The sequence below is a fragment of the Solanum stenotomum genome, unplaced genomic scaffold (assembly GCF_019186545.1).
Source record: "Solanum stenotomum isolate F172 unplaced genomic scaffold, ASM1918654v1 scaffold17555, whole genome shotgun sequence".
Taxonomy (NCBI): Eukaryota; Viridiplantae; Streptophyta; class Magnoliopsida; order Solanales; family Solanaceae; genus Solanum; species Solanum stenotomum.
The window spans coordinates 173,519-195,120 of NW_026024612.1; the positions used below are offsets into that span (position 1 = coordinate 173,519).

At 32.3% G+C, this 21,602-nt stretch overlaps 2 protein-coding genes across 5 annotated transcripts; one reads left to right on the forward strand and one right to left on the reverse strand.

The window, feature by feature from the left end:
* Positions 1–5,070: 5,070 nt before the first annotated feature.
* LOC125850529 (uncharacterized) lies at positions 5,071–10,684 on the forward strand. Its single transcript, XM_049530384.1, has 6 exons — positions 5,071–5,275; positions 5,451–5,580; positions 6,345–6,545; positions 6,633–6,800; positions 9,161–9,647; positions 10,398–10,684. The coding sequence occupies exons 1-5, from the start codon at positions 5,142–5,144 to the stop codon at positions 9,644–9,646; spliced, it is 1,119 nt and encodes a 372-aa protein (XP_049386341.1). The 5' UTR covers positions 5,071–5,141; the 3' UTR covers position 9,647; positions 10,398–10,684.
* Positions 10,685–10,851: 167 nt separating this feature from the next.
* Positions 10,852–13,601, reverse strand: LOC125850530 (mitogen-activated protein kinase kinase kinase 3-like). 4 transcript variants are annotated; one of them, XM_049530388.1, is made up of 10 exons: positions 13,219–13,601; positions 12,752–13,009; positions 12,494–12,581; positions 12,324–12,386; positions 12,052–12,212; positions 11,828–11,903; positions 11,668–11,727; positions 11,490–11,588; positions 11,136–11,345; positions 10,852–11,057 (listed from the first exon to the last, which is right to left on the reverse strand). In XM_049530388.1, exons 1-9 carry the CDS (start codon positions 13,518–13,520, stop codon positions 11,205–11,207), a joined length of 1,248 nt encoding a protein of 415 aa, XP_049386345.1. In that variant the 5' UTR covers positions 13,521–13,601; the 3' UTR covers positions 10,852–11,057; positions 11,136–11,204. The 4 variants fall into 4 exon arrangements, with proteins under 4 accessions (XP_049386345.1, XP_049386343.1, XP_049386344.1 ...); XM_049530386.1 differs by having other exon boundaries at positions 11,136–11,369; XM_049530387.1 differs by having other exon boundaries at positions 11,490–11,591.
* Positions 13,602–21,602: the final 8,001 nt, after the last annotated feature.

Here is a 21,602-nt window from a genome sequence, read left to right on the forward strand (position 1 = left end):
AATTACCAAACAATTCATAACCAATACATAATACAAGGTAATTCATGAAGTAATAACATAATCAACATCAATATAAGCAATTGACATATTCCCTTCATAGCCTTAAAGGCTTCATTCAAAGACTCAACCCTAATTTCATAGAAATTATACATAACCTAGGGTAGAATCATCATACAAACATGAATTACATAACATCACATTCAATTCATAGCCTTCAATCAATATATAGCACAAACTAGGGTTAGAATTAGGAAAAGAAGGAGAAACATGGGTCTCATGGGGAATTCTTCAAGAAACCACCAATACAACATAAATTCATCCATAATTATTCATATAACATCAATCAAAGTCAGTTTATAACATCAATTTCACTTTAGAAAGAAGACCCACGTTTTTGGATTGAAACCTAGAAATTGGAGATTTTGAAATTCATCTTGAAGGGGCCTCTTGGGGAAAGGAATCTCAAGAGTGATAAGCAACTATACCTTATAGATGAATTAACCACGAAAATCCGAGTTGAAACCTTGGAGTTGGTCTTCTTCTTGAAGTTCCAATCTTCTTTAATGGAGTTCTTGAGAAGAGGGAGAGAGAGCGTAGAGAGAAGGAGGAACTTTAGGTTTAGATCTTTGGGGTTTTGTGTTTGAGTGATAAAAGTAAGGTAAATTGACTTAAAAATCATTATATACATGTCCCCTAAAGTACCCTAAATACCCCTCACTTAAATGGACTCTTTAATGAAGTAAAAATATATTTCTGAATTTCTGCATTTTCGTCGCGGACTTGCTGTTCCTTGAAGATATTTGGAATTAAATTTCGAGACAGTAGAGTCCGCGACACGACCGCGTCGCGAACTGACTTTTTTCTCCTTAGGGGAGCAAGTGCGCGACACTCCCCTATTCCCTCAAAGTGCAATTTGCAAGCTTCCTTGGCGGCTTGCTTGGCTAAGGTTGGGGTCCTCCTTAGGCCCCCTTAAGGTGGCCCCGGGGAGTTGTATTCAAACGTTTTGACCCTAGGAACATATATTTACCTATTTTAAACCTTTTTACAAGATTATACCATCATACGACACACCCAAACCTACCCAAAATCTAAGGACACACTAGAACACATTCTTCTCTAGTTTCCGGACGTCGAGGTCGTTTCTTGACGTTTAGACTCTTACTCTCCCAAATCAAGTCAATTGCATTAATTTAGGTTTAGAAACATCATTTTAACTATTTTTGAGTCATTATTCATAAGGTGAGGCTCTAACTTAAGTCATAGAATTTCCGAGGTGTTACAAATAAACAACATATGAAATGAATTATAAGCGGAAGTTCAATCTCAGAATAAATATCTTAACATAAGAGAATCTGAATATAAAACTAAAAATGCGGAAAAGATATTAAGCATGACATAAGCACCTACTATTCATAGATGTGGTTAGGACATACCCCTAACACACGAATAAGTGTGAAAACTGAAAAGACATGAAACCAATAAAAGATATGTAGTAGCAAGGTCCATGAATCATGAGGACTCACCAAACTGCTGTTCAAGCTGATCAATCCGCACGATCGGATAGAGGAACGTCGGATCCTATATTATGAAATAATATTAGACACATAAGATATATGCGTCAGTACTTAAAATGTATTGAATATGCGAAAAATGCATAAAACATAAGCATGAACACGATAAGTCCAAAATTATGTTATTGCATGACCAAATGAAACATACCAATTAGGTAAGTTTAGTTTGTAAATCATGAACATGTCAATGCAATATAAGAGTCATGACAATATAAGCTAAGTAAGAAATCATATCATTTGTGGGATGTTTACCGTTAACCTACATAGACCATATGAGCTATAAAGGACCATATTCTTAACCTTAGGTGGATCCACTAGCTAATTGTCCAATTAGAACATCTTACAAGGGCACATAGTTCAAAGATTTTGGAAATCACCCAAATACACTCGGTGCTAAGTAAACTCCCAACGAAAATCATAAAGAACAATATCATATTCATATCTTTTAGTCTTTAAAATGGTGACAATCTAGTAACACCAACTCAATCATAAAGGCTCGTAAATAATAAGAATAGCTCCTTTTAAACACCATGACTTCATAACATAATTGATGTTTAAAAGATGCTTAATCGAAAGCATCTAAATCATGATAATCTCTTCATAATGAGAATACTTCAAGTAAACCTGTTTTTTCATAAAACATGATATACTTTATTCAAAAGCACCCTAGAATCATAGTCACTACAATTCCTTATACATGCATAACTTCAAAGCTTCAATTCATGATCATAACATAGACATATAGCATGAGTTCATATGAATAACCTTGAAAACATGTAATTTGAATCAAATTATGCATAATTAGATTAAATATAGTGATCAATTGAGTCATAAACAATTGAACACATGAAGAATCATACGAAACCCTAAAATTTTGGTAAAATCATAAAGTAAAATTTGAGAATTTCTTGGAACTAAATGGATGGAAAAGGATCCATTGATGAATCTTAGCTTTGGTATTGGAGAAGGGAGCTTGAAGCTTGAAGAACCCTAAAACTTTCTTTGAGATTCTTGGAGAGAATTTGGAGAAGAAGACCTTATCTTGGGGTTATGAGTAAATAAGAGGAAATGGGATAGTTTAAAGGGTAAAAATCAGTAATAGAACTTGGAAATAAGCTAGAAACAATATAGTTTAGGAGTTAAAAGGATAAAAAAGATCCAATTAACCCTGAACTAAAAACTATCGGAGAGCATCTACAGACTAACCTACAATCCGTACAAGCCTCTACAAATTATCCTTATCATCATAGAACATGTTACTGGAGACCAACATTTTGATCAAGATCTACGAGCCATGGTCTACCTACGACTCGTAGGTTCCTTCCATAGATCCATAGATTCAGAGTCCATAAATTCTTCCAAGTCCAAGACCCCTTCCATGAGTCAACATCTACGAGTTGTAAGGGTTCTTACGGACCGCTTGTTGGTCTGTAGACCCTTCATCTGGGACTTGGACATTTTTCATTTCTCAAGTCAACTTTCACAACTGTCCTCCTACGGACTATAGGACCTTATATCGTTCATAGGTAAGCTTTGTACAACGTGCATTAGTAACCAAATTTCAAAATTTTCTTTAGAACTTGACTTTCTAATTTTTGAGGTGTTACAAGATATTATCAATATAAATAAATAGTTAAATGTCGTGACTTTGAATTATTGTAGCAAATTAACAACAATAATAATAATTTATTATAATTTTTATAAGTGATATTTGAGAAGAATAGTATGTACAAAAATTTCACCTTTACAAAGTAGAGAAGTGTAGCAAGTCAACTTGTCTATTAAAATCATGCATATCTTGATTTATCCTAAAAGTTAAGTGGTAAAAATTTAGGAGCAATAATTTTGATTGATCAAAATGAATTTTTACCTTGCAGATGACCTTACTGAAAAAATCAACTATTACAAATCGATTACTGTTTTAGAGGACTATTTTATTTAACTACTTATCTAATATGTGATCAAATTAATATAAAGATTGTAATAATTATTTTTTTGCATGTCCCTGCTCAAAAGTAATATGGAATAAACTATTGAAATGAATATTCTTAGATGCTAGGAACTCATATGAAAAAATATGAGTTATTACACATTAATTTGATTGAAATGTGAATGGTAAAATTTACATAACCTACCATATATGGCTTGAGAGGTAAGAATGTTTTCACTTAAAAAGAAGAGTCACTATTATTACTATTATTTCTTCGAATAAAAAATAGTGTTTCAAAATTCTAATTTTTTGAATCAAACATTATTTGAAAAGAAAGGGATCACCGAAAGCAATAATAAAAGTCGTTGAAGTTTTGTCAAATCTTGAAATCGCCGAATATTACAGAAATAGTGAATTTGATTTTCGAAGGCAACAAATGTGGGCGAAGAAAAGAGAAAAGAAGAAAAAAAATCAATGTTTAGAAGTTAGAACGTGAAAACGTTTGAGATGTTATAAAATATATATAAGTATCAATATCAAAAAAATAAAAAAGACATATAAGAAAATAACAAATATAATATTTTTCTTTTCATTTGATATTGTATTTTATTTGTTATTATAAGAAGAGAAATATATATAAATATATGTATAAACTTAGCTACAAAGTATTTTGTGTGTACATTAATTTTACAATACAAAGCGGACATCATTTTACACCATGAGATTTGTTTTATTTCTGAATAAGTTAAAGATAATGTACTAAAATTAAGAAGAATATAGATAAAGAGAGACAAAAAGTAATAACAATAACTTTTCTCTATTATTTTCTTTTTTTATTTCATATTACAAAAGGGAGACATATATAATCTATAGAAAACTTGGACACGGAGTTTACTTGGGCTCATAGTTATTTGGTCACTTAGTTTACTTGGAAACAAAGTTACTTGGACATAAAGTATATTGTTTGAACATCCATTGTTCAACACAAACTATAATGTGTGGACATTCATTTTACAAAACTCCCTTTGAATGTCTATGTAAAAGTAAAATTCTATTGAAAGAAAAAATATAGTGACACATATTATTTGTTGCCTTATTAAAAACTTTTATCAAGAAAATCAAATAAAACCTTGATTAAGAAAAAAAGAATGCAATGCATATTCACTTCCTTGATCAAGACATCACTTAACATCTCAAAGATAACACATTCTAATCTTGTATCTTAGCCTATTTAACACACTTAGAGCATGTTTGGATTGAGTAATATTTTTGGTTAGACTTAAATGACTTTTAAGTCAAAAAAATAAAAAATAAAGAGAATCCTACTTTTGACTTTTAACTTATTTTAAAATTTATCAAACACTTTCAAAAGATAAAAACAACTTAAAATAGATTTGATCAACTTTTAAGATAATTCAAACCTGCTCTTAATAGTTAATATTATGATTTTAAAACTTTAATAGTAACAAAAACATTTTGCATTCAAAAAACTTAATTTTAATATCTAAACCAAAAAGAAAAAAGAATCACATTGGATAGCATTAAATATATGCAAAATTAGGGTCTTCTTCCCTCAAATCGAAAAAACAAAAGGTGTGGAACCTAGCAGAAGCAAATAGTGTGCAGAGGAGAAAATAGAGATGTCGAAGACGCTAGTTCAGCCTGTAGGCCAAAAGAGACTTACCAATGTTGCTGTTGTGCGTCTCAAGAAGCACGGTAACCGTTTCGAAATCGCTTGTTATAAGAATAAGGTCCTTTCATGGCGTTCTGGCGTGTAAGTTTTTACTTTCTTTTTCATGATTGATTTTTGTTAAATACTAAAAAGTTTGTAGATTTAGAATCAAAATAGAGTATTGTAAAAAGGGTTTGAAGTAAAAACTTAGTTTAAGGGAAAAACTGTTGGATTAATAAGTATTGTTAGGTTGATTGATTTTTTGTTTGTGGTGTAGAGAGAAAGATGTGGATGAAGTGTTGCAGTCACATACTGTTTACACGAATGTGTCAAAGGGTGTACTTGCAAAGTCTAAAGATTTGATTAGGGCTTTTGGTACTGATGATCAAACCAAAATCTGTCTGGAGGTGAACACTTCTTCCCCTTTTTGAAAAGCATATTTTTTACTTGAATCAGTAGTCATACTGCACAAGATATCATCTGTTAGGAGGTAGCAAGTAGTGTGAGAAAGCATTTAAAGTTGTTCATAAGTATGGACAATTACGTTTGAACCTTTTTGGTTTCCTTCTCTTTATATAGCTTCTGCTTCATATTTTTTCTCCTATTGATATGCATATGCCAATTACAAGCATGACACTGCTTAACGTTGGGTATGTTACAAATTGGTTCTTTCTTATCTGGCATATGAATATCATGATTATGGGAAGTAATGTCTGAGAAATTGTTTTACTTTATACTTTTTGATCGTTAGGGCAATATTTTAGAAATTTTGAGGTCTTGTTGTAATCCAATTCTTCCTTTCTGAATCATCAAGATGAAAAAGTATTTGTTTTTAATCCAGTTTTGCCTGTTCGAATTGATAAGCGAAGTAATTAGTTATTCACGTAAGCTAATCAGCGTGGCACAGCCTTCAGAATTTGTGATGCATAGGATTCAAAAGGACCTCCTAAAAGCCTATGGTGTAGTGATTCTAATCATGTTTAACACTTTAATAGGTTGATAACTCAAGCACTTGCCCATCAAAATTGTTTTAATTTACCAGCAAAGGAAGCAGCTTATTTTAAGTGCCACTAAGTGGTATTCCATATTTTCCTCTACCCTCATCCCTTCTTTTTTTTTAAGGAATAAATGAGAGTGATGTATTACGTAAATGATATTTTCTGTATTTTAGATTTTGGACAAAGGAGAGCTGCAAGTTGCAGGGAAGGAGAGGGAATCACAGTTGTCGAGTCAGTTCAGGGATATTGCTACCATAGTTATGCAGAAGACAATCAATCCTGAAACTCAGCATCCATACACAATTAGCATGATTGAACGTCTGATGCATGAAATCCATTTTGCTGTTGATCCAAATAGCAGCTCAAAGAAACAGGTAACAACTAAACTTCTTGTGATGTTTTGACTGACTTTTTAGTTCTTTATGTTTAGTATCCTGCAACTGATCAATTAACTTCTACAGGCATTGGAGGTCATTCGGGAGCTTCAAAAGCATTACCCCGTAAAACGTGCCCCCATGAGGTTGAGGATACATGTACCAGAACAAAGTAATTCTTCTGTCCTGGACAAGCTTAAGGAGTGGAATGCCTCCATTGTGTCGAGAGAAGAATCTGGAAGTCAGCACTCCATTGTAAGTGGCATCTACATTTGAAACCTCATATAGCACAAGAGAAGTCCTTGTCTGATTTTTCTGGCATTTTTGCAGCTAGAGGTTTCCAAATCTTTTGTTCTGGGATATTTATTTTCAGCCAACTGCTCTCCCTACCTTCATATTAAAAAATTCCAACAAAAAGGGATCGTTTGTTCTGGGATGCTTACATGTGTATCAGTTTTTTCTTTCTCAGAATTTTTTAAAAAAGGTGAAAAGAAAAAAGAAAAAAAAACAAAACAAAAGAAATGTAACACGGGCTTAAAAAAGGAACCAACTGATACAATTAAAAAAAAAAACAAAGAAAGAGAACAGGATACAAAGGAACCAAGTTTGATTCATAAAAATAATGATTCAAACCAGTCTCAGCCCCCAAAATACTCACACTGCCTAAAACACAATCACTAATTGATGCACAAACCACCTTCATCTAGAAATCCCCCATTGGTAGGCTTTTGTCTCCCGATTATTCCGTTCCAGCTGTGACTCTCCCCTCTTTCCGAACTCTTCTATTAGCTTTGGTGATGGTGGGTCAGTGTTCAACTGAGTTTAGGCAAATTTGGAGACTGTGGGGCAAACCTCGGTGTTGAGTCTAGGCAAATCTCATGTGGTGAGGCAACCCTCAGCGAGGATGCTGAGTCCATCAGAGGAGGTGTATGTGACACCCTAGCTTAGGATAAGAGTCCCACATTGGCAAAAAAAAAGGAGAGATGCTGGGTATATAAGTAAGTAGGCCTTGCACTCTACTCACACTTTTCCAGGCCTAGAGCAGAAAATATTACTAGCAGTCTGGGCCTTAAATAGAAGATATTAGAGCCACTCCTGTGTCATCCTTGTCGGCCAAAAATTAACTTGTAGTTCACCTGAAATCAAGCTATCATAGCAAGATTTTACTGTGGATTGACCTTTGCCTTTCCAAATCATCCTGTCCTGGCACTGTGACATATCTTGAAAGGTCTCCAAAAGCAGTAGCAATTCAGCAAGTTGACTCATTTCCCAGTCACTCAAGTCATTACCTTTGGTAGGACACTATTTTGCTTCTTGCATCAAAGATAGTCTATGTATGTCAGGGAACAAATCTTTGAGAGAAGCATGGGCATCTTGTTCATTGGTTCAGATCCTCAAATGTTAGTGATGTGATTAAGTTCATATTATCAATACATTCAATTCCATTTCTATTGGGCAAAAAAGTGGAATTTCTCTCTCTATCCATATGGTTTGGTAACATGGTTTATTCACCGTACAATGTTAAGCGATTTAAGTACTGCTTCTGATGCAGTGTGATCTATTTGGTCAACTCTCTTGAGTTTTGTGATTAGTTGTCTTAGTGGTACTAGGTCTATAAATATTAGGTCCTGTTCTTTCTTATAGATCAAAGAAGAATATTGAATGTCATAAAAAGAACACTTGTTTGTGAAAGGCTAAAGCTTATTGGGTCTCATTGACGGCTTATAGCTTAGACATTGTTCACGCGGGTCTGTGCTTAGTCTTTGTGGTACCAATTAGTTGCACTATCATCAATCTATTCAGAATCTTGGGTTTTGGAGTTTCATCTCTTGGTAAACGTATTATTCCTTCTCCTGGTGTAGGACATTGTTCCAATTTGACTTGAGACCAGTTTCATTAGAGATGGCCTAGACAAGTGGGTATATGAGTTTAGAGTTGTGAATCTTCATCTGGCTATGTTTTGTTCTTTAGTCCGTTATATCAGTTTCCATGACGAGTATAGATGGTTGAAAGGCAATGTTTGAGAATTGTTCATTTTGTCACCCAGAAAGATCCACAGCGTTTTATTTATTTGGTAATGCTGAAAACATTGCTAAAATTTGTTCGACTGCATTGCCTGTTAGCTTGACTAGTCTTGGTTGCAATGATTTGTTTCAAGTTTTAAGCATGATTCAAATGTTATTGAGGAGGTCATTTTATTTCCATATCATTTATGGAACATGGAACTCTTTGATTCCTGGTTTCACCAAACTAATGAGCGACAAGAATGTTAGTGCTTTGAGGGGGCCAAACTAATTTCTGCATCATATATATTGTTTTGAAGCTAAGATGATCTTTGATTTAAAAAATGTACCTCTCATGGCAATTCCCAAATAGTACTAGCAAAGATTCTTCTCTACAAGGCGATAGGATATGAGAATACCCTTTTCGGATAATAGGCAGAGATTCTGCTCTGCTCTAATTTATACATCATATATTTAGGTCAACTTTGCAGTTCAATATCTTTTTTTTTTTTTTTTTTTGAGTGGGCAGGCTTGATCCTCATGCGCTCGTACTAGTTCAACTACATTTTCTTTTTCGTGGTGCTTAACTCCATTCTGATCATTGTATTGCAGATTTGTGAAATTGAGCCTAGTCTTTTCCGGGATTGTGATGCCTTAATAAGGAATCTACAGGGTAGAGTGGAAATTCTTGCAGTCAATGTACATGTAGAGGGGGATACTTTCGTCGATCAGTTCGATGATCATGAGGATGATTCATCGAGTTTAAGGAAGGATTCTACAGGTTCAGTCCTTCAGCTGAGTGAGAAAATGCAAAAGCAGACTATTTCTTCAGAAATCGGGAATTCTAGGGAAGAGGAAAAACTGAGCAAACCTGCAAAAAGTGGGAGTTCCGAAGGCGAAGTAAAACTGAACAGGTGCACTACTTGCAATGCTGTTGTGGGAGATTCAAAAGAATACAGGGAGCATTTTAAGAGTGACTGGCATAAGCATAACCTAAGGCGTAAAACTAGGCAACTCCCTCCACTTACAGCTGAAGAATGTATGGCTGACCTGGAACTTGGAGACTCGAAGGCTGATCTAAAAGAATATTCATTTTGAGGTTGGAACAATATTCCTTAGCTACAGACTTGTATTTACATGATTAAAGACATACCTAGCAGAACTTTGAGGAAAACATATAATACAGAGAAATGGTGATAATGATATTTTGCTGATGAGTCTGGTTATTTTGCATTTTATTATATTGAATAAAAGGGAAAAACCCTATCTATATTCGATCTCGTCTCTGCTACTCTTATGTGCCCAAAGTGCTTATGTTGATGACTCCCAGTAATTTTGAGTTTATGCATCTGGTGTCTACCGGAGTGAAAATATCCTAGTGATATATTGAATGTTAGAGAGAAGGCATAGACGTCACTTTATGATCCCCAATCATAACAGCAGGGCACTTCTTCAAACGAGCCATTAGTCTCTCTTCTACGTTAATGTGCTACATATAGCCTGCTACATTTAGGCTGCTGTGATGGGCGAAATTCTAGAATGTTAAAACTGAGGCGTAGAAACTTGACTGTGATCTAAATCATGTTGATAGGAATGGTTCCTCAAGCAGAATTATATCCTTCTGCTAAGAGGACTGCCTCCATAATGTAAAATGCCACTTGGTCATTGTTGTAATGTAACATGGTAGATAATAATATTTTATAAAGGTTCTTTATTTCATCAGTCTGAGCTGAAGTAAATTGTAAGCTGATATTCCATTACATATTTGAATCTACTGCTCTTCTTTTCATTTTTTCCAGCAATATAATCCCTTAATTTATGTTGCATTTTTGCCTTTTGTTCCCTGCAGGTTTTGATGCAACTATTACTGATGGCAAGGATTGATGCTGCACAAGTCATACATGTAATGTTGTGCATTATTTGGTGGCCGAGTTTCTGTTAAGTCCGAGAGGGTAATACTTTATTTGACTAATAGTTGTTGTGGTGCTGGATATTTTTGTACATGAATTGGTATTTTTGACCAGTTGATGGATTGAACTATAGCTTGTACTAGGATTATTGTTGATACCAACTGGTATATTCTACCTTGGTCTTATGGTAAATGATATTTTAGCCTTGTGATGATCCAGGTAAATATTTTCCCAACATCTGAAATGATAATTTTAAGGTCATCCATCCATGATTGAACTGAATGAAATATGGTAAACACAAATGTAAAGGCAGAACAGAACAACTGATCCACCAAGAGGGTGGGATGCTCTTACTGGAAACATCTTACATCCGCAACCTTTTCCCTATGTGTACTGAAATCACACGATATGTTCACCGGCTAATTAACACACCGTGTCTGCCTTTGCTTTGTAGTCTAACAACTAGCTCATATTCATTTCCTTGAAATGTAGTCTTGATCTTCATTTCTCCAATCCAGATCTTTCCCATCTTGCTACAGCTTTAAACGAATCTCTTCACTATCCGTCTTGGTGAGATACAAGCCAGCAATATCCATTGCCTGCACCAAGTTTGCAAACATTACCAATCATGTCTTGATTTCAACGAAAAAAATAGCAGAAGTTGTAGGTAGTGATACCATAAAATTGTCCGGTTGATGATGGATTCTCATCAAGATGGAGTGGTGGCTAATTCCTCCTTGTCACCACTAAGCCTGAACAAATGGATGATTTAGCAGCCGAACAGCTGTCAAACGGCGACTTGGATTCCTCTGCAGGCAAAGTTTCAAAAAACTCTTTGCATTATCTGAGAGGTTCCTGGGAATTTCAGGACTGTCTTTCCCATCTACCTGTTTGAATAATAATGCAGCACCCTGTCAATCCCATGTAACAATATCTAAAAAGACTAGCAAAATCCAGTTATATCATTATACAGAACAAGTATTAATTCCTTAGGTAATTTCCTCAAACCAAGGGATGCATGTGTATCTTACTCCTTCATATGGTGGTTTAGCAGTTGCCATCTCAACAACAGTACAACCTAGGCTCCAAATATCTACAGCAACACTGGAACCTCCTGCATCTTTTACTACCTGCTATAATATTTCGAATATTAGACAAGAAAGGTTTTAGAAAAATAAGTTGATATTAACATCATTTAGTCAAGAATACCTCTGGAGCCATCCAATATGGACTTCCTTTGAAAGAATCCATCAAACAACACGAGTTTATCTGAAATTCAAATCAAAAAAACAAAATATATACATCTGTATATAAAAATTTCTTATTTAGAGAATGGAAATCAAAACTTGGTAGGTGATCAATAACATACATGTTTAGCCATTCCAAAGTCTGCAAGCTTGATTTCACCCTTAGCATTTACTAGTATATTTGCTCCTTTAATATCCCTGCCAGTAACATAAGGCATCTGAGAAAATAGGGAATAGAAAGACCCTGAAAATCAACTGTTGATAGTACCTATATATGAAGAATATATTGATCTTGATAGAACGAAAAATATTTCTGATAATATCGATCGCTAGCTTTAGTTTGTACCTGTGTGCTATGTTTCTCTCATGCAAGAAGACTAAACCGGAGAGAATTTTTCGAGTGTAGCTGCTGATAATTTGTTCTTCAAAAGGACCATATTCTTGAAGTAGTTTGAGAATTGAACCTCCTGGAACATACTCTAAGTAGAGTGACAATCTATCTCCTCTCTGTAAACAAGATTGTTCATAGTCACTTTTCCTTGTTCAAGTTTAGTTCATTATTGCAAGATGATAGAAACCATAATATTTGTTTTGAGAACAAACACAAAGGGGCCATACCAATTCACTTCCATAGTATTGCACAATGTTTGGATGTGAGAATTGACTGAGCAATGTGATCTCCTGTTTAACCAAGAAACCAACTTGTTAGTACTAATCGCGTTGAGAATGAATGGTGAAAACATGAAAGACCATGTAAAATTTCTTGATTTGAGTTGAAATATACTGACCTGGTTTAGCTGCTTTAGACGTTCTTTCGATGTTGTGTCATTAAAGATGATTCTTACTTCCTTTATAGCACACATTTGTCCATTATCACTGTTTCAGAAACAAATTTACAGCTTTTAGCTAGTGAGGTCTCAATCTCCATTTTCCGTGTGTTCTATAGATTACGAGTTCAAACTATGGAATCAACTACCTTGAAGAACATAAAACATGAGAGCAAAGATGTAAAATAGAATGAGTGAAAGTCATGAGTCATGACATACCTATTAAATCCAGCATACACATTTCCAAATGTCCCTTTTGCTAACAATTTCCCTTTCTTCCATTGCCCTGTTCTACCCTTAGTAGAAGAATTTGGTGGAAGAGGAAGAGGATGGCGCGGATGATTACATTCTTCTTGTTTCCCATTAGGAGAATCCAATTTCTTATCCAATTCCACTGGATATGTTGTTGGTGAAGTGCAAGGAGAGTTAGATTTTGAACTCTCATTTGATGTTCTTGACCAATCATTGCATTTGTTTCTGTTCAATGTTAAGCGACATGCAAATTTTGTTAGTAATCTCTATTAGGTATGCAATTTAAGGATGAGGAGATTACAAGGTAGGGAATCGAGCCCTCACCAATAAGGTGAAAGTTCAGGTAGCCAACCAACCAACTGAGCTACTAAGATTCCCCAGAGACAAAGTTCATAAATAATTCTAGTTATTTTTCGTAGTAAGATTGTACAAACCTGAATGGACTAAATAGTGGACTAATCCTTTGTTCTTCATCATCATTGAACTGAGATGAGGTAGGGGATGATCCACTACTTGATCTTGTAGAGAAATTAGGTGAATCTAATGGCAAAGGCAAAGGAAAAACAGGATGAAGTTTCTTGTCTTGAGTGTATGTGTAGGAATAGTAACCATAATTAGTTGCAAAAGAAGTTGGTGAATTTTTTGGTATGCAGATGGATTCATCAAAACTTTTTGGCTTATTTGCTCTATTCTTCTTGTAATTTCTTGGAGGAGCTTGTTCAAACCAAGAAGCCATTTACTAACTTTTTGTTGGGACAAGAGAGTAATGTCAAGTATATTTCAAATTGTGACACTTTTAGTGGATTTTTTTGCTCAAGCTTTGAAATGTTTGGGTATATAATGTGTTATAAACCGTGTACAAGAGTGTGTTTGTTTAATAGGAGGGACCCCCAGAAAATGATGGGGTTTGATTTAGATATATCCTAGATGAGTTTGTAGGTTGTATCAATAGTTGGAGATGGCTGCACCGAGACGAATTTAAGATTTGAATTTATGAGTTTTGAATTCTACGTCAGGGACCTTAAATATTTAATCGAGTTATGGATTGACTTTTTACTTAGTTAGAGACTTCTTAGCATATTTACATGGTTCGAGAAAAAAATATTGGGTTCGGCCTACCTGTGATCATGCCTGAGAACAAGAGTAGAACTAGGTAGGGCTGATGGCTTTATCTGAGGGAAAATTATCTATTTTTATCTGCCTAAGTTTAATAACTACAATTATTGATATCTGGTGTCGATAAGAGGTAACAAGTATTCAATGAAATAATTGAGGTACGTTTATTAGATTGCTATTACAAAAATTGAAAAATCAATATTTGGGGCCGGCTGCATGCCATGTTAGTGAAGAATAGTTGAAGTTGACGCCAATTGTGGTTTAGAGGTATAGAGAAAGGGACATATATTTGCCCCACAAGTTTGGTTAGGATTGAAGGTGAATATTTTTCTGCCATACTCATTTGAATATTCACCACCAAAACAAAGAAAATAACAACATATATATATATATACTTCACTCATTATTAAGTATTATTAATTATTATTTGAGGGTAATTAGGTGATAGATTAGTAGGTTGGAGCGCATTGTTCGTCCATGTTAGTAATCGTAGTATTATTTTTATAGTTTCGTATTCTTCAATTTTGTTACTATCTGTTGTCTTATTATTTTGTTGTGGTATTGTCCTTTTTATTATTTGTTACGATTTATTGTTTCTTGTATTTTTATTACTATATATATTGTTTTTTATTGAGCTGAGGGTCTGTCGAATGTATTTCTAAAGTAGGAATATAATCTGTGTATATTCTATTCTCTCCTGAGTCTATTATGCGGCATTACATTGGATAATGTTGTTGTAATTAGGTGAAAGGAATAGAGGTGGAAGCTTCATTTGAGTCTATTATATCTCATTAAATAGATATTTTCCTTAGTATAAAATCTATCATATCATATCTTATTAATAATGTTAATTAAGTATTATTTTCTCTTTACTTAACGACGCGGTTACATCCTGGGCATTGAAAGTGAAAGGACTACTTCAAATAAGTTCAATTGAAAGAAAAATAATAATAATACTTGCGATGGAAGAATACACTAGTTTAGAAGCTAATTGCTTAGATATACGCTAGTTTACAGTATATTACGAATCTTATAAGATTTTGGTGTTTTCAGATACGTTTAAATACATGTATCTCAGGATAAATGAAGTTAAAATTAGGGGTAATTTGTTCTAAATACAATGTATGTACGATACATAGAAAAATATTGCTCGCTAGTCTTGCTCACCACTCTCCTATGTATCTGACAATTTGGTATCTAGATACATGCGAGCACACCTAATATATACATATACATGTAAATATCGCTCACTAGTCTCTTGTCTCGCTTGCCACTCTCCTATGTATCTGACTATTTGGTATCTAGATACATGCGAGTCACACCTAATATAACATCTACATGTATTTAGTATGATTCACATGTATCTGAGACACATGGACAAATCTCACTCACCTCAAAAAACAAATATCTAAGAGTATTTGACTTGAATTTTGGTATGAAATTATTAATTAGTAATATAAAATGTAATTATTTCAAACTATGATGAAAATTAGTAAATATGATAGAAATAATTTGTGTAATTAGATAATTTTGTCTAATTTTTTTGTGACTATATCATCTTTCGTGAAATTATAATTATATATATATATATATATATATTGGTATCGATGTTGTCAATAAATTTTATTTTTATCATAAACTGTCACAAATCAGCGTAATATTTTGGAACATTATAGAAATTTTATTAATTCTTGATTTTTTTTGTTTCGTTGACTTATTTTTCCTGACTATATCTTATGCATAAATTGAAAATTATTGCCCAACCAAAAAGATGATGACAACATGAAGATTCTTTTACTTTGGAAGTTCAAACCAGACAAAAAATAACTTTTTATGTATTACTTAAAGAATTAAAGGAATAAAAATTAAAAATAATAATTTCAAAGCCATATAAAATCAGCATTAGTCCAAATCGATACCCTTGACATTTCCTTGTTAGATAAGAAAATGAGAGAATTACCATAGTTATGTCAATTCCATTAAATCAAGAGTGAAACATACATGAAGCTCAGAAATAGGAAAATTAAAAATAGTTTTTCTTCTTTGTAACTTGTAAAGTTGTAAGTATATTTTTGGTACATAGTAAAATTACAATCATATGTAAAAAAAAAAAGTTCTATGTCCTCTTACAACTCTGTTTGGATGACAATTACGTATTATTTCATAATGAATATTATTATATTGTATTGTACTGTAACACAACAACAATTTGAAGGATAAACTTATAAGAAAAGTATAGAACGAGCTAGAGCAATTGTAAAAAGGCAAGATACAAAAAGTAAAAAAAATATTATAAAAAATAAGTAAAGATATAATGAGGGGGAAAAAGGTAACGATGCGTCAATCCAAAGCGTTCTTTACAAAATGGAACTTTGTTATGATGTCGGAAGATTGCGGTCCGATCATCGAACAACTCTTGTACACTCTTTCCTTTTATCCCACTGATGATTCAATTGATTTTTTTCAAGCTATCACAACTATTTTCATCTCTCTTCCACTGTCTTTCCACGGACAACATAAATCACCAACATCGTCTGAGATTATGGTGGGCTAGCCCTTCCCTTGGCTTGGTTGGTTATATAGGAGAATCTCGAGAAAAAGCAAGTTAAATCTTACTTAAGGCAAAAGATTTCTTGGATGGTTCATTTCAGTTTGAAGTCACTGAAGTCATGAAATTGACAAAGTTCCCCCTAAACCAACCCTAGCCAATAGCTAAAGAAAGTGAAAGAAGCAGAATCAATTCATTCATATGATTTTTTATTTTTATTTTATTTAAAATTTCTTGAACTAGAAAGAGAAGCGATCCTTTAAGGAACTCTTCAAGCTCTAGCAGATGAAACAAAATTACTTTAGAATATAAATAATAATCAAAATAAACAATTTAAACTAATAAATATAATATGATACAATACGATACGATAGGTAACAACCATCAAACAAGCTGTTAAGCAATGGATATTAAATAATTAGGAAAAATACTAGATCCTTGAGAGTTGAGATTCTTCTGCCGCCATAAAAAATTCCAAAAAAGATAAGTCATGTAATTATTTTAAAATAATTTTCCTTTTTTTTGTTTATTTATTTTGTATTTTTCTCTCTGACTTTCTCAATCTTTAAAAAATTTTAAAATCTCAATAATAGCTTGAGGTCATAAAAAATAAATAGAGAGGACTAATCATTATTATTTAAAGTTCGAATTACGGAATAAAGAATATTTTCAATTGGGAATCGAAAATGAGTATTCACCAAATTTCATGTCCCTTTGATATTTGTTTGTTCGAAGCTATAAAAGAATTACGACTAATTGATTTTAAAAAAGTTAAGACGGCCAATATGCAACAACCAATAATACACTTGATTTGTTTTATTTTATACGATACATTTTAAATTTTGTGATTCAAACAATCTTTTTTATCATAACTTTTTCATTTTTTAAAAATATCTTGAATTGTCAATTATAGTGATTTATAATACATTTTACGTAGTTTTTTTTTTAAATATGTAAATTTTATCACAAAAATTTAAAGATGTCATATTTAAATTCACAATTGAAATTTCATTATATGACTCTCAAAATTTGAATGGTGTCATATATTGAAACAGTGGAAGTAATTGAATAAAAGGAGTTAAATTAAGCTGGAAAAAAAAGTTATTCTCTTCATTTGTCTTATATAATCAAATGCCCGCTTTTAGAAAAGTTTTCAAGATATATAATTTTAAAAAGGACGGCATAGCATTTTGATTAATAAATAGTTTTTTATTTCTGAAAAACCAAATAAAAATAATTTTTCAAAAACCAAAAGCAACCACAATGTATGATGAGAGAAAACTAACAACACATATTTTCTTATTAACTAACCAAGCCATTTTTCTCTAAAATTATAATTTTTAAAATTCTTCATAATGTATTCTCACTGTGCATGAAAGGGGCTAGATTAGATCTGATATACGTGTGTGAATATATAAAAAATAAAGATTTAAAATTATTCGTTAGATCGAAATATGTCTATTACAAAGTGAGAGAGATTGAAGTTTTTTTTTTTCATACATGTGACGTGATTATAGTATTCAATATTCATATTGTGCCTGCCATACATTTTGTATTGATTAGAAAACGGTGATCTGGTATAGATTGGATACTACTTTATTATTAGAGAAAGACTTTCGAAACTTCTACATATCTTTCTATTAATGACCTAAAAAAGCCATCTCCAAATTTTGAGTAATTTCATTTTTTTTTATTAAATTAGTTTCAATTGGATCCTTTTAAAAAGATATTTAAAATGAAAATTATTTGATAAGATAAAGATAGATGTATCTACTAGCTCATATAAGTTGTTCAATAGTCCCAATCATGGGAGAGGTGTTTGCAACTCACATGTATATATAGTTGGTTATAAATTAAATGTATATGTCCCCACACTCTTACAATTTGAAGTGTTTCTCATAATTGATTCGAAATTTCCAATTGTGTGTTTTTGATGTATTGAAATTAATTGTGATTTTGATTGGGGTTCCACAATCGTAATATTATCAGTATAATTCCATAGATATGGTTTGAATAAAATAGTGCGTACTTATTAGCCTTACCCTTAAATGCTAAGTATCGTGATCTTTATTTGGAAAAATGCATTTATAGCTAGTTTGAGGAATTTTTTACCAAAGTAAGTCATTATTAAAATTGAATTATTAAAGAGATAATTACAATTCAATATCTTTGATTGATTTAATTTGCAAAGTAACCCGTAAATATATAATTTTTGTATATTTATGTATGAATATACATATAATATATCAGTGTATAGATTTTGTATATTTTTTCTGCGTCTATAATTAATTTTAATCGAAAGACCAACAATGAAATAACACCAAAAAAAAAAAAAAATGCACAAAATCCATTTAATGATATCTTTGAGTACAACAATAGTACATAATTAGTACTATCGCAATATATGAGGGAAAATTCATTAAAATCTGGTTGCATGCATGGTATGTTTGTTATATTTATTTTATTACTTTACTTTTCTCAAACAAATAGGTAGGTAGAGTTTTTTTTGGAAGGAAACTTGTAAAGCCATCTAAAAACGAAGAAAAATATAAAATAAAGAAATTGGGGCAAAGACATAAATATTGGATAGCTAGAGTTTCTTCATCTAATTTGATAATCACACATAAATATTTAAATAATTATTAATTGGTGATATATTGAAAATGATAATTAATTTTTTATTCTATGTGAAAAATCAATGATAGTCTAAGTAAATTTTTTAAAAACGGTTATAGACGTGAAATCTTAATAAAATTTAATATCAGAATTCAGAAAATGAAGTGTTATACAAGACAAAAGTGTATAATATGTGTGTATTTGAATTCGATGATAATGTAGTCTAAAAAATAAATTTGTGAAGTCCGTAGGGCATTAATGAACAATACGTGTCATAAGCTATAATATGTGAAGTTGTCGGTGTAATTCTGCCTTTCATTCAAATAGACATTTTATTTATTTTTCTAAATATGTGTGTGTCAGAAGATCCTTTTTTGTTTTTTTTTTCCTTTCCTAGCCATATCCGTTATCCTCTATAAAACTCCAATTAATTTGAATTCGTGCAACATAAGACTCATTATATGTGTAAGATGACGCTCCCTATTAGAATCTTTTGTTACATTTCAAGGCTTAAACCTGAGACCTAGCTCTGATTAAGGGTGAATAAATCCAATCCAACAACAAGAGTAACCTTGTTACTCAGTGTGATGGACTCTAAAACTAATGTAATGTATACATACATTACCTCTACCTTTACAAAATAGAAAGTTTCTTTATGCAAGATTCCATCTCAGAAAAAAAAAAAGAAATCCAATTCATCTTACCATAATTTTTTATGGTAAAACAAAAAAGTTCCATTTTGCTAATACTTGAAGAAAAATGAATGACATGACTAAGCAAGTGGGAAATGATGCTCAATTAATCATATAAGGACTCTAAACTTTGAATCCCTTTTTGATGGAGCCAACACTTTAACAAATTACACCAACTTGTATTTTAAGTGCACTCTCAACTATCATCACCTATATATGTTGTATATGCATTTATATGGTCAATTGGTCATTAATGTTGGTTTATTTTTTGCTCCTAAAGTACTAGACTAAAGTGAGCCAATTGCATGCTACATGTCATAATATTCTAGATAAGTCTTAGCACAACATTTTGTAAACTCGAGTTTGTTAAACAATAAGAAAGTAAATAGCCAAAGATTATAAAACTTGCATGTATGTAGACAACATATAATTATAAATTTTACCTAAACATAAAATTGATATTTATTTCTTAAAGTTATGTGACCGTGTATGAAACCATCAAGAAATCAGGTTTGAATGGTGATTTATGACTTAGTCGGATGATTTGCATAGATCCCGAGGGGATCGGGGATGATTTGAACCATTCGGGTCATTTAAGAAAATTGAGTTGACCAAGGTCAATATTTAATCAAGATGATTTCGGATTTATTTTCTTTTGAATATTCCAACAGGTTTGGAATGTGATTTAGAGGTGATTTGCAAAGACGTCTTCTGATCGTTGGGCTTTTACCTCAAATTGAAAGTATTGATTCATTATATCAATATGTTGATTAGGTGTTAATTTTATTGAATTTGATCATGTGATTTAAGTGGCTAATTAAATTGCAATTTTATACATAAATATACAAGTGAAAAATCATTGATTTGACTTAGCAATTGATATCAAAATTGTATTTTGAGTATAAAAAAATCATGGCTTATGAATAACGCGTTTATGTATCCAATTTTGAATTTTAAATCGTTGACACAAGAGGGGTTTGAGTCAACCAAAATTTGAATTTGATTTTGAAGCGTCCTAAAATTTTGGGACCATGCTCCTTCACTAATTTGAACTCGTTATTAATGATTTTGAATAGATTGAGGCTATTGGAGAATGAAGATCGATTATTTGGAGTAGTTTAAGCAATTCAAGTGAAGTATAGATCATTTGACGATTGAGGCAAATGAGACTTCAACTCTTAATTGCTTGTTTCGGTGTCTTAATTTGATTAGATATGTGTTTGGTATAAAGGGGAAATGTATTTCATAAAAAATGATTTCCTAAAAAGTATTTTCTCGACAAACAACTAGATTTCTTAATTAGTTTCTAGTGTTTGGTAAATAAGCACAAGAATATTACTGCAAAATCATTTATATGTTATTTAGCAAGATCCAGTGAGGTTGGGACTTGGAATGGGATGAGGAGGGGGGGGGGGAGGGGGGGCGGAGGTGAGATGGTCAAGAGGTGGGGGTTGGGAGAATTAGGTGGATAGAAAGTAGTTGTAGGAGTGACAATTTCAGTCCATATTAATGAAATGAGTCCATTTTGCCCATATTTAATGACTTGGATCACTCATATTTTAATGGGAAAATTGTATATAATAGCAAACTATTAATTCAAATTAAATGCTATAAATATAGTTTGATTTAATTGNGCTATTTTAAGAGCTCCTACAAATATGATCAAAATGAGTAAAATATGGGTATCCATATAGACCCATAATAGATCATTCACTTTTACTCAAAATTATAAATTGTGCTAAAAAATAAAAATTATAATATTAATTTTTAATTTTCAAAATTATTAATTTATTTTTCAAAAAAATTGGAGGGTGGGTAGGGCTGAGAAGGGAGGAGGGGGGGGGGG